This window comes from Podarcis erhardii, assembly GCF_964252035.2.
Source record: "Podarcis erhardii genome assembly, chromosome: 5".
NCBI classification, from domain to species: domain Eukaryota; kingdom Metazoa; phylum Chordata; class Lepidosauria; order Squamata; family Lacertidae; genus Podarcis; species Podarcis erhardii.
The window spans coordinates 52,943,353-52,957,577 of record NC_138509.1 but is presented as its reverse complement, the minus strand read 5'-3'; the positions used below and the strand labels follow the sequence as shown (position 1 = coordinate 52,957,577).

At 37.8% G+C, this 14,225-nt stretch overlaps 1 protein-coding gene across 9 annotated transcripts in view; it reads left to right on the top strand.

The window, feature by feature from the left end:
• Window positions 1–14,225, top strand: part of RBM20 (RNA binding motif protein 20) — a 111,321-nt gene that overhangs the window by 68,880 nt on the left and 28,216 nt on the right. The window contains exons 1-2 of one of the 9 annotated variants that reach the window (XM_081863392.1): window positions 2,258–2,562; window positions 11,810–11,854. The exons of 6 other annotated variants lie outside the window; for them this stretch is intronic. In XM_081863392.1, the coding sequence (XP_081719518.1) occupies window positions 11,823–11,854 (32 nt within the window). In that variant the 5' untranslated portion in view covers window positions 2,258–2,562; window positions 11,810–11,822. Of the gene's footprint in view, window positions 1–2,257; window positions 2,563–11,809; window positions 11,855–12,010; window positions 12,387–14,225 lie in introns of those variants that run through there. 2 more of the 9 variants (XM_081863395.1, XM_081863391.1) reach the window with 2 other exon arrangements.

Below are 14,225 nucleotides of genomic sequence, written 5' to 3'. Positions count from 1 at the left end.
ATTTAATGTTTTGTTTCTCTCTAGCATTTTTTCACACTACAGATGGTTTTAATGATTTTCTCTTACACCCGTGCAATTTAAGATGTGTCTATGAATTCCCTTGAGTTACAGATTGTTCAGACACCCTATTACACAAACAGCTGGGCATGCATGTAGACAGATGGTTGACCATCTATATGGATCAAGTGTGGGTTAGAGATTAGACCAGAATTCCCATCTGAAAACAGTAAAATGGCTCCTAGTCCTGATGTTACATATCAAGTACAGAAAGGCTGTACCATCACAAATCCATCGCTCCACTGGATTAATTTTCAGATGTCAAATAAGGCAAGAACCCTTAAAAGACTTTATTTTGGTCATTTAATTGTAGCTATGAGCAAAGGGAAAGGTGCATTATACTTCTTTATATTTTGCGGGGAGCAATGCTTTCTTGAAAGGAAGAAATCCATATTTGGTGGTTAAATTGAAATTCCTTATTGGGGTGGGTGGGAAATTACATTCCACAAGAGTGAGGCTTGCCATGGTTCATTGAAATGCTATTATTTGGGGCAGTTTCTCCCCAAGGTGCTGAGTGAAATAAAAATGTTGGATGACAAACTAAATTTTAGACTGCAATAGGGGACAGCGTAAGACTAAGCAATTGGAATATTGCTTGCCCTAGACTTAAAATACTGGGAGCAGGCTGTACGCTAGGTAGAAGGAATCTTACTAATTTGGGTTGCTTTACTCTGTCGTCAGTCCATCTTGACTTGTAGGAGACGGACATTTAGTCTGTGCAAAGAACGGGTCTCAAGATTGACCCATGCTGTAGGATGGCTGAGTCGCTGGAACCGAAAGGACCCCCAGAATCCAGGTGCTAGTTATACTCAAGACTTTGGTGAGGATTGGTTTCGTTGTTGGATTTAGAAATTGACTGTGATTATTAGGCTAGTCATACCATATGTATTTCCGCACGCTTCTCGGAAACTTTACGTGAAACAGATTCATTGTGGAGGTTTGATAGCGATAGTATGTAATGTGTTTTTAGTACTCTTAATAGGATATGCCCAGCATGTTCATATTTTTTTTTTGACACATGCGTTACGGAGCTTTCTATAGCCTTTTCTGGACTTTTTGGCTATTTTCTACTGTTGAAGTTTCATGCAACGGAAGACCATCTGTTGAGTACTCTCCATTTTAGTTAAACTCCAAGCGAGCTTCTATATAGATACGACAGCCCTAAATCATGCCACTAAATTCTTTAAAGAAAATATTTTTGAGATGTTACAAATAAAACACAGCAAAAAGTCAGTCTTGGAGCAAATCTATAATGTTACGAAAACATTTTTAGCAAATTGAGTTTTCTTCCAAATATATTTTTAGTTTGATTATCTAAGGTACAAAAACTTAGTAAACTACAAATAAATGCCCTCTATGGTTCAACAGATTTATAGATGAACAACGCTTTCTAAATGATATTTGGAAAAGAGATGTCTTTCTTAGGATCTTTTAAAGATGAATCAGATGAACTGCAAAAAAATATCTGATTGGTGCAATAATATGCATTATTAAAAAAACCTCATATGCAGAACCCTTAGCCCCCCCACACTGCCTGAAAATTGTAGTTAAAATTGTAGAAAATTGTAGTTATATTTGAACTTGTCTGTTACGTAAATAAAAGGTAAAGTTTAACTCTTTAAAAATATTTATTTTATAATAAATTTTAACAGCAGGGCAATTTAATAAGCGACTTTTTCAAGCCTATCTATTGAAACAGTCATTCCTGTTCTTTCAGGCTTAAATTATAATACTAAATTTCACACTAAAGTTTTTTAATGGCAGTAATTATGTAGTTAGAGCTTCAGTAATAAAAATGCTTACTGTTTATATATATTTATTCTGATAGTAGCACAAGAGTATTCATTTTTTCTATAATATTTATTGAGTTTGGGGGCATGTCCTGCCACTTTCTGAATGTATTAGGAATATAATACAAAACATGTTCAATAATGTATGGTGTACAAGTATATTGTATGAGGTATAAATATAAATGAAGGTATTAAAATATGAGATTTGGTAACACTAAGTTCGGGTGACAATTTGGCCGATCGAGTACCATGTAAATGTTCCAGTGCTTGCTTTTAAGCTTTATAGGTTTATTCATTCCAGTGTTTTTTTCCTATTCAAAAGCAAACTGATTCCTTTTTGCTATGCAGAATCTATTAAACTAGAATATCCTCTCTTCTTCAGGATTCTTCGAATTATGTCTCTGCTGTGGTGGTAATAATGTGAGGAGTCGGAACATATGGCATAAACATCAACTGATATTGTTTGCCATTTACACTCAGTATGTGTAATGCAATAAGAATGGCACCCAGAGCCATGTGACCTATCTTCCAGTCGTGGATGTAGCTCTGTGTGTGTGTGTGTGTGTGTGTGTGTGTGTGTGTGTGTGTTGTTTAAGCAGGGAAAACGTGTAAATGAAATTTTACAAGACTGTGTATAACACCAGAAATGACTACTTCACTGTCCTTTTTCATGATCAGAACGATATATTATTTGCATTTTGGTATGCTCCAAAAGGTAAGATTCTCTTATGTCATCCAGTCTGCTGTTATGGAAGTGAAACAGGTTTCTATCATCTCCATAATGTTGTTCTTTCACCCTTTACAGTAGTGACTATAGTATAAAATTGTCTGATTGGTTTATAATTTAAATTGAAACAAAACTTTGTGTTACAACAGAAGTTAACAATTTAATGTTCTGTTAAATTATTTTGTCACGTTTTAAAAATGTGTTACATTACCGAGTGATTGCGTTTTTATGTGTACATTTTACTTGTTGATATTTAGGCACTGGGCATCAAACTATTTGAGAAAAGTGAAACTGAATCATAAAACATGAGCCTAAGTTATCTGAACATAGAGATTTTCATGTTTCATTTCTGGAAAACAAGAGTTATGAAATCTTATACAATTATAAACAAGTATATTTCTTTTTATTAATATTTGAATCTTATGTATATTTAAGATTCAAGCGTTTCTTAAAACAAACAGTGTAAACTTAAATACAGTTATACGTAAAATTCCTTTATTTCCATGGGACAACTGCTCATAACTGAAAGTATACTGCATCACAGTTTTAGAATAATACTACAGCAAAAATAAATGCATTTAATTTAATGTTAGATTAATAGGAATACTGATACATTTCCAAACTTTTTTCAGCATTTTCATAATATAAAGGAATACCAATATTCACCTAAAATTCTTTGGAGAGATAGAGTTAGGGGTAATAACCTTTTGCTACTTTCTCTTTCTGCTCCTTTCCCACGCAACTCTATGGAATTTGATATTTTGAACAAAACTCAGGTCTGCTTTTCAACATATTATACACAGTTATCATTTTTGCTAGCAGCAACTGCAAACATTTTTATTAGTAGTAGTAGTTATTAATCACCTTCCACATTTATATCTCAAGGAAATAATAATAATAATAATAGCAGCACAAAAATAACAAACAACACAGAACGGTAATATTTCAGAATCTCATCTACATGTAGTTAACAATGAAAGCTGGAATGGGAGAACATATCAGTATAATACATGTTTTAAAATTTATGATACCTATTTCATATGAAAATGATGGGTTCATTTTTAGTATTGCTAGCATATGTTTACAAATTCAGGAGTAATTAAAAAATGTGGTTTCAGAAGGTAATGGCTAATCTTTATTTTATGCTTAATTGCAGTGAATTATATTTATGTAATTTGTACCAGGACAGCACTGGAACATGTGCTGTTTTTTATTTAGCTGTACAATCATGTATTTGTTTTGTTTCTATACTCGCAGCAGGCAGATTTGAACATTTAAAAAAAACGTGCTTAATCAAAAAACACAGTCGCTAACACAGTTTCAGTCACTAGTAAGGTTTGCATTTACTGATCTTAGAGAGAGACCCTTGGCATATGCAGGAAAGCTAGTTTTTAACCCCCACCCCAAACCTAGGGATGTAAGGAGGCAGGGATTTCCACCCCATCCTGTGTTTGTGAAAGTCAACACTGTTTCCCTTCCGCTACAATTTGGCTTTGATTAAAACCCTCATTATTCATCTCACTATCTGTGATGGCCAAAACTAATGCTATTTATTCTATGATTAATTTCTAGGGAAATGTCAAAAATAATGCAGATAATAATGTATTTATTTATGTATCATTTGCAGACCACAGAAACAGTAATAGTAAATATCGCTCATATTCACTTGTGTAATTTCCATTCATTGCTTTGGATGAACATGCAAATTGTGAGCAATTTTTGCTCACATTTCCATATCCAACAGAATTATCTGACATTGCTAACTAAACCACAGGTCCCAAGAGCTGAAAGTTATGCTGAAAAGAAACAGCCTGGTGCTTGCTTCCCATCAGCCTAGGACACAGTAAGAGAAAAGAGTTGACTAGGGATGACGAGCATGTATCCTCTGAGTTCAGTTCGCTGCACTACTCCTTAGAATTACTGGAACTGTGAGGCAGACAAATGATTTGCAGTTTAAAGGTAGGAAGACTGCTCCCCCACCCCACCAGCTCTCTTAGTCTCAGCTAGCACTGGTCTTCTTGTTTACTGCCCCTACAAAGTCATTGGGCAGGAAAAGTCTCTGCTAGGCATCAGCTACATCCTGAGTCTCAGTTCATGGCTGCCACTAGCTGCTCACCAGCTATATGAAGCCACAGACCAAGCAAGACAGCAGTCTGCCAAGCAGTTGCCAATTTTTAATTTAACATTGTAGTGTATTATATATGTTAGTAGCATATTTAAACAGTTTGTTTGTGACTGGACTAGTCTCTTCTGCGGCAAAAAGCAGCCACTGAACAGAATACGCTGTTTTCCTGCTAAATCTGCTATTTGCCTCTGAAGAGCAAATATGTGCAAATAGCAGACTTAGGGAGTATTTTTGGCAGGAAAGATTTAACCCCCCTTCTTCTCTGCAGCCCTGAACATCACTTGGCTGGTTTTTGTTAGGAAAGAGTCAAAAGCATGATATTTAAACACCCACTAACAAACAGGTAGGAAACATGTTGCTTGGGAATCACATGCACTCACAGCCTCATTTTAATATAGCTCCCAAGGCTTCTTGTAGGTATCCCATTCTCAGTTAACAACTAATGCACCATGTAGTTTGGCCCCCAGCTTTCAAGCTTCTCCACCTATAGAACTGAACCCATAGTAAATTGTACAGGTAAATACACATCTGAGCCATGCTTTGAAAGTTCGTTTCTAAAAAGTAGCTTGTTCTATTTCAAGTTCATCTTGTCCACAAGGAACTAGTTCCAGTTTTTCCTTTTATAAAAGGAACTGGTTCAGCTCAAGTTTATCCAAATGAACTTTTTAGTTCATAAAAAGTTCTTCCTCAGCAATTTCCCCCCTAGCATTCAGAATGTTGCAAGCTGTTGTGATGAAAAATCATGGGTCACAAATAATAAGATGCCTGACAGACAGAATGTCAACTGGTGAAGCTTTCCCTATAATTGTATTTCCAGACCAGAAAAGCCTTGCTTCTTTAATTTGTGCCAGCTGCACAGCTGTTAAAGGCACACAGTTTCATTCAGTATGTTCCTGGACTTGTGTATGTGTCACTGCAAGCTGCTTCTGTTGGAAGGGAGTGAATCTCTTTAGCAGGAAATGTCTCACATTCCTTCACAGCTGAAATTAAGGTGGATTTCATATAAGTTTTACTCAGAGTAGACCTATTGAAATCAATGAACCTAATTTAGTTATGTTAATTTCAATGTGTCTGCTCTAAGTAAAACTTAGGTGACTAAGTGTCCCGAACAACAGCTGAGCCTCTGTATTTACCTAATAAGCTTTACAGTGGTACCTCAGGTTAAGTTAATTCGTTCCAGAGGTCCGTACTTAAGCTGAAACTGTTCTTAACCTGAAGCACCACTTTAGCTAATGGGGCATCCTGCTACTGCTGCGCCGCCGGAGCCCGATTTCTGTTCTCATCCTGAAGCAAAGTTCTTAACCTGAAGCACTATTTCTGGGTTAGCGGAGTCTGTAACCTGAAGCGTATGTAACTTGAAGCGTATGTAACCTGAGGTACCACTGTATATGCCTCCACATTTTGCTTTCTAACTTTTCTTATAGATGTCCCATTGACTTTAAAAAACAAAAGAAAGCTAAGTGTTTGGGCCTCTGGCCGGGGGTCGAGAGGAGCGGATGAATGTGGAGATGAACTAGAGGGCCCATATAATGACAGCTTAAACATATTTTCCATTATCTGTAACTGCTTCAGAATCTGCATGTTTCTCAGTTTCTTGGAAGCATGTAGATTTGGGGTTAGGACATAATAAGGGGCGGAATTTTCTATATAATATTTTAACTAGAGCCTGGTTTTTCCCTGTACTTAAACTGTACAAAAAGTATACTTAACAGTTTAGAGAGTGGAAAAAGAAAGATTAGGGACCTAAGTATTTCATCTGCTTCAATAAGTCCAGGTGCAGAGGTGGCTGTTTTGGGCAGTGGCAATTGAGCGATTTCATAAAACACCAAACATTACTGCAACAGCTACAACAGAGGTCGGCAAGGTTTAACTCGCCTGGGCCGGTTCACTCCAGCGGAGATCCTTCCAGCCACAATTTCCAACATCTGTGTTTGCGCAGACACGATTTCCAGCGTCTGCACAGACGTGATTTTCAGCGTCTGAGCATGTGCAGACGCGATTTCCAGCACCGCAGGTACCCATCTGTGCTGCGCCAGTTTAGCATAGCGCTCGGGGACTCGCTGAGCGGGCGGCTCAGTTCGGGGGCAGCTCGTGGGCCGGTTAAACGACCCCCGTGGGCTGCTTGTGGCCCATGGGCCTTAGGTTGCTGACCCCTGAGCTACAGTATTGCTAATGGATAGCCATACTTTATCACTACAGTGTGCTACATATGGAGCTGCCTGTAAACAGAATTAGAAATGGTTAATTGGTAGTTGTTAATCAGGAATTGCTATGAATAACATAAATAGTTAATGATTGTCACTGGATTCCAGTTTGTATCCAGGCACAATAGAAGGTGTTGATTTTTACCAGAAAGCCCTTAATGTTGTGGGGCCAGGGTTTCTAAAGAAGTGCTTTCTTCCATATAAACCTGCCCAACAATTGGGGTTTTTCATTTGAGAGCCTTCTCTGAGTGCCTCTGGCTTCAGAGGTCATGTGTGTGGCCACCAGTGAAAGTACATTTTATGTGAAATTCCCTCTCTAGGCAAATTCACTTTGCTCATTTGTTTTGTTTTCCCCGAGACACCAGAACTTTTAACAGCAATTGAAATCCAGTCAGCTTTTAAAAACTTTGTTAATAGTACAGTGGTACCTCGGGTTAAGTACTTAATTCGTTCCGGAGGTCCGTTCTTAACCTGAAACTGTTCTTAACCTGAAGCACCACTTTAGCTAATGGGGCCTCCTGCTGCCGCCGTGCCGCCGGAGCACGATTTCTCTTCTCATCCTGAAGCAAAATTATTAACCTGAAGCACTATTTCTGGGTTAGCAGAGTCTGTAACCTGAAGTGTATGTAACCTGAAGCGTATGTAACCCGAGGTACCACTGTATTGCTGTTTGTATTTTATTGTGCCAGCACAATAGAGTTCATTTTCCAGGAGCAAAGACTACACATAGGATAAACAGTTAAGTTTATTGCAGCTCATTGAGTTTGGCAGTGCAAGGATTCCGCCATCAGGCACCCTACCTGCTGGCAAATGCAACCCCTACCCCCTTACTAGCACAGTGCCGATAAGAACGCCTGGCATATTGGGTCCACTCCTCTATAAGCAACCTGTGAACCTGGAGATATAGCTGGCATGCCAGACCCTGAGCTGGACCTGGACTAAGAAGCAAAATGGCAGGATAGCTTAAGAGGATCTCCATTGGGGACGAGGTTTTGCACCCCAACTTAAAAAAGGTAAAGGTAAAGGTACCCCTGCCCGTACGGGCCAGTCGTGTCCGACTCTGGGGTTGCGCGCCCATCTCGCTTAAGAGGCTGGGGGCCAGCGCTGTCTGAAGACACTTCCGGGTCACGTGGCCAGCGTGACAAGCTGCATCTGGCGAGCCAGCGCAGCACACAGATATATATTTTTCCCAATACCTTCCTTGTAAGGAATAAAGTTAAAACAGTATAATGGGACCAAAATCATAGAGCGATTTACTCTATTATTGTTAAAGAACAAATCATAGCCATGCATAGAGGAGGAAAAAAGCCCACAGCCTGCAATGCAGAGCCAATCACAATTGTGGGTAAAATTCCTTATAGCAATATCCACAGTCAGGTAGTAGGGAGAATGGGTAGGGAAGCCAGTGACTTATCATCTGTCATTTTGAATGAATGAGGCATCCCACATATCCAAAATACTAAGATCTGTGTTAACTTAAAACAACAGCACCCTAATAATAAGAATAGGATGGTCTGGATTAAGTGTAGTATTTCCACAGTTGGCACTGTATCAGCATCATTCACTGGCTAGGAAGTAGACTTTGCTCAGAGAGAGGAAAAAAATGAGATGCTGCCAATTTTTGAAGTGGTGTGTTGAATAGATAGCATGTTGTTAAAATTAGTGCTATGTCCATGATAGTTAAACATTACCATCTGCGTTAGCCAGCGGATTTATGTACAAGTACTTCGTACAGTGTTAACTGCCATCACCTCCTAATCCTTATTGTGGAACTACTTTTGAGTTTACCTTTCAGACCCTTCCATGCAGAAATATGTACAAGTTTAGCGTTATGGCCTGTTACTGATTTGGGAATCTGATTAGACTTCCTGTGAAAATTCCAAACTCACCTGCTGATAGTGAATTATTGGATGTAGGGCTTGATTCCCATTCATTCATTTTATATACCGCCCTTCATCACAAAATCTCTGGGAGGTTCACATCATAAAAGACAAGGTAAAAACACAAGTAAATAGTTAAAACTATAACCCCGCCCCTTCCCACAAACACATTTAAAAGGCTGTAGAATATAAATCAGCCAAAGGCCTGATTCCTCTGATCCTGTCTTCATATTTGTTTAAAGCAGAGCTTTTAATGTTGGTGACATACTTTTTAGACATGCATCATTTCATGACACAGTAATTCAGTTTTGCATCATTTCTCAACACAGTAATTCAGTTTTACTAGCAAACTGGAGGTTAAACTAACCCCTTTCCAGTCCGAGGACACGCAACATACCTACACACTGCAGCCAACACACTAGCGTGTTGTGACACACAGTTTGGAAAGCTCTGGTTTAAAGGGATAAATAATTAAATGCAATGTCTACTATCTTAGTTACAGTGTGGTTTGCAAGACAACTAGGTTGCAGACTAATTTAATATTATGTTACCTAATGGTCAGCCCACCAGTTGAAGTCAATCATTCTACAAATGTTATTCAAAGATGTTTTGTTTCTAAAAATAGAAATATAGTTTTTTAAAGCACATGCACAACTACTTAATTTGCTATTTATTTTGGCTTTGAATAAGCAATCATCAGATTATTTGAATATTTGAAGGGGCATATTTTCTGCTTAGCTTTTCATCACTTTCACAGAAGGGATTACTTTACTAATCCAGAGATCTAGATAACTTACCATAAACAACTATAGGTTCTTGAATTTTAATGGCGACAGAAGTGGTGGAGTGACTCAGCTGCACTGGTTGTGTGTTATGTATCAAAAGAAATACATCCACAATTTTCCAAATTGCAATTAGTTGTTTATTTAATAAATTTATATCCCACCTTTCTCTTAAATTGGGATTCAAAGTGGCTTACAACATTTTAAAATATAAAATAATAAAACAACATTATAAAATACAAAATAATAAAAACTAGCTAAAAGCAATAATTAAAACATATCCAAACACATTTAGAATGAGCAATTAAAAACAGTTTCCCCTAACAGCAGCCTAGTGATCAGCATCATCTGCACCTTAATTTTCAAAGGTTTGTCTGAATTAAAAGGTCTTAAGCTGCCAGCAGATGGATAACAAAGAGGGAGCTCCATATTCTTATTCCATATTCGTAAAACCTTTTATTGGCATTACATACAACATCCAAAACAAAACAAATCAATACAGAATTACCACTTCTCCAGTGGCACAAAACATTTGCTAAAAGAAAGGAGGCAGAGCAGTCTGTCGTCACATCTCTTGGTCTCCAGGGAGATCAGACGTCTGCAGTGGAAAGAGGGAGCTAGTCTAACCTCCTGGGAGGAAATGCCACAATATGGGAGCAGCCACAGAAAAGGCTGTCTCTTTTGTCACTCTGTGCTTCTATGATTGATGCATCCAAGAGAAGTTCCTCACCCAAGGATCTTAAGCAGGTTTGTATAGGGAAATATAATCTTTCAGGTAGTTTGGGCCCAAGCCATATTGATTTTTCATATTTTTAGTATTTTGAAAAATGGTTGCATCAATATTAATCATGATGATGACAGAATGAAAATGGCAATAGACAAATATAAGCCTGAAATATAATAATAATCACAAAGGCTTACTTTAAATCCAGCCTTTCTCATCTCTCCAGATTCCTATATACTTCCCTCTTGCAGTTTTCTGCATGACATATTGTTCAGTTTTTCCACAACTAATGTGAGCTACAAGGAGATGAAACAAACACCCCACGGAAATCCCCTTCCTGTCCTGCTGCTACCCATCTCTCAATAGTCTGATCTAGGCCTTTTGCTAAGTAGTCTAAGTCTAACCTTAAACTTTGTACCTGTTACAGACTAAAATGTATTTCCCCACCTCATGCATTTTTTTAAAAAAAAGAATCTGTGTTGTCTGTGCTGGGGAGTTCTTTTATATATCGAACAAAGACTAGTCCCATAAAATAGCTTCCACACTTGGAGGGACAGCAAAAAAGCAAAATAAAATAAAATTCAGCCTCTCAAGGCTGTGGCACAAGGCCATTACATAGGAAACAAGCAAAAACAAACCCTTCCTAGTTAGGGAATTCCAAAGACTGGGTGCTGCAAAGGTCACTTGTACTCTAAAACAGCTGCACAAAACAACCCAAACATTTTGCCACAGGGACACAACCTCACCTTCTGTTCTGCTACTAAGCAGACTCGTATTTGCTTTAGCAACTGAAGCTGATCTTCACACTATCCTTACCCGCTGAGTTGTTCATTTTGCTCCTGTAATGAAATTTTGGTATTCTAAAACAATGTCCTTAGGGATGGATCAGCCCTCTCAGATTAACTGGTTTATTTATTTATGGTGTGGAAAGCCCCTGGTGCATTCAAGACTTACTATGACAGCATGCGGAAGAGATGAATGATTTTACTGTATCTCTCAGGTGCCCATTCCATGAATCTCACAGATAGTAGAAAGTTTTAGACTGCCACTGCAGCTGTTGAACTAGTCTGAGTTGTGCCTGCTAATGCATGCACTTTCGTTTGGTCAAATTAAAGAAACATTATTTGCTCTTCTAAAATAGTAAAGAATTAAAAGGTAATTCAAACTCGCTTTTAAAATTGAAATTACTATTTCATGTTCATTAACACACATTTGAGTCAAGTTGCCTAAAAAACATTTGGTATGATTAGCAGAATATGAATAAGGAATAAAACAATAGTTGTAATTGTTGTGATACCCACATAGCAAAGTATAAAATGTAGCATTCCAGATGCCAGCTACACAGTCTATCTTTCATAGCATATAATTCGGCATGAGTGTGCCTAATTCTCTAGTAGGAGTAATGACATGCATGGGAGTTTCCGATCATATCACATATGTTGGGATGCTAAGGTTTGGTACATAATGGCTTGAATCTTGTAAAGCTGAGCAGTCTCAAATCTTGACATTAGTTTTTATAGGTTGGGTGGGTTGATGGGAGAAAGCCTTGGCCCAAGCAGAAACAAGTTGGTATTTATGAATGTGAAGTATCTTATTTGTATCTACCATTCATAAGCAAGTCTCATGAAATCAGTTGAAATGCTAAGCGGTGGGGTGTCTGTGAAAGGAAAATATTATTTTTTAAACAAACAAACAAACAAACAAACAAACAAACAAACAAACAAAGTGAAGCCAGTTATTTAGAGCATGTTCAACTGATACAAAGTTGCATAACTGCATTACAAATCATTTGTACCAACTTGAGTTTTTATTTTTTTATTTTTCTGGCAATAAATATGCCCTCTTTCTAGTCCAGATTTTGTATGTTGGGTGTGAAATATTCCTTTCCTCATAATCATGTCCTTTTCCAGTGTGGTGCTATTTAATTGGTTCATTGCTCATCAGTGAAGCTCCTTACTACACCAGGAGCTTAACCACTGTTAAGCCATTATTCTTCCAGTTGGTATTCTGCAATCAGTTGAAAGCAAAATTGAAATTACAGTTCCATATGAGACATTGCACTGTATTACCCATAGAACAGCTCATATTTTCTCAGAAGTAAGTCCCATTCAGTACAAATTGTGTTTAGGAGTTCAACTTTCAATCATCAATAGTTCAATACTTTTTTAAGCAGTTGCTTTCTTTTTCCAGGCACTGCCATTATTGAAATTTGTTGTTTCAATTAGCTGATTTCTTAACTGGTTCCTTACCATGTCTGAAGTTGACCTTTTAATTATTTCCCTAGAAACAGATTTCAAGCTTTTCATCATCTGTGAAGGGGTAAAGGGGACAGTGGGATAGCAAGGATGAAGGCCCAATGGCTACGTCCTCTCTTCACTATAGAATTCTGAAAGAGATAAGTGCCATATCTGAGTGAAGATCTGGCAATCCTGTTTAGTAAATGGTTTAAATTTTCATCTGCCAGTATTAATGATAGCAGAAGAAGTGCAGATGAAGAAAGACAGGAAAGTTACAATCAAAATTGCTTTTGAAATCCACGTTTGGTTGTTTGGCTCATCATTCTTGTTCATTTCAGCATTATAAGTAGTGTAACTAATTGTGAAAACGGAGAACAACCATTTGAAGCATGCTGATTATTTATGGCACAAGTCAATGAGGCAGTTAACAGTGTAAAATCCAACAAACAATGTTGCAGATATGAAAAGCAGCTCTACTCATTCCTCTGCATCTAACTGCCGTCGTTTGAACAATAGAATGTATTGCTCACAGAGTGTAACTTACAATAATAGTATAAGCTAGATATCTTGGATTTGGAGATATGTAGCTTGGTTGGAATAACAAAGGATAGTCATTTGTGTTCCATCAGTTCCTCACTTGGCACTCAACTGCTATCAAATTCCCCTCCAAAATATGTCAGATCAGCTTCCTATTTTAAATGAAACACACACATAAATGTTATATTGTGAATTCTTTGTATACTTTGAGTAAATTTTCCCTACAAATATGCATTTCATGAGAACAATAATTAAACTAATAAAGTTGGTTAAAATAAACATCTGTTTGTAAATAACTTTTGCCAGAAAGCCATTCCTATTCTATATGCTTATAGTAATTACAGTAATAGCAAACAATGAAACAATTTGCCGTGCCTATATTTTCAAGGGACGCATTCTCAGTCCCTTGAACCCCAGTTGACCAATAATCCTAAACCAGAAGCCCATCTCCAAAATGCCCTTGGGTGGGGAGGGTTAGTGAAGAGTGGTCAGTAGTTACATTCTTGGAAAAAAAACATTATCGTGTTTCTAATCTAGTAGTCAATGGACGTGTTTACTAGCTGTTTTAAGGATGAATATGATTTTATGGTTTTAATTTACTCTATTGTATATTTGGGTGTGATTTGTAAACTGCTCTGGGATTTTTAAAAGTAAGAGTGGTGTGTGAATTAGTCTAATAAGCAAATGCTGATCCTTCAAAGCCTTAAGGCATAATCCTAAACACAATTGCCTATAGTTGAAGGGCTAAAGGACTTGGCAGAAGCCTCACTGGACTGGCAGAACACCTGATACATCACTGCCATTGCAGATAATACTGGCAGAACATCTCAGATACACCACTGGAACATGCTGTTGGGCAGGTTGCCTGAAACAGGGAAACAGTCATGTGAGTTGCACATGGTTGGCACAGGGAAGGACGCTTGCCCCTTCAATCCACAGCCATGCCTTAATCAATGGCACTTTACACTAGCCCTGGATTAGAGAATACAGTAATAGAATTGTAGAGTTGGGAGGAACCCCGAACATCATCTAGTCCAACACCCAGCAGTGCTAAAACTAAAGCTCTATATTTGCTGTCTGTCGTTTTAACAGCGTTTTTGTAATTTTTGTCATGTGTATTTCCCCTTCCTGCCTGAGCATACATTGGAAACAGTGACAATTC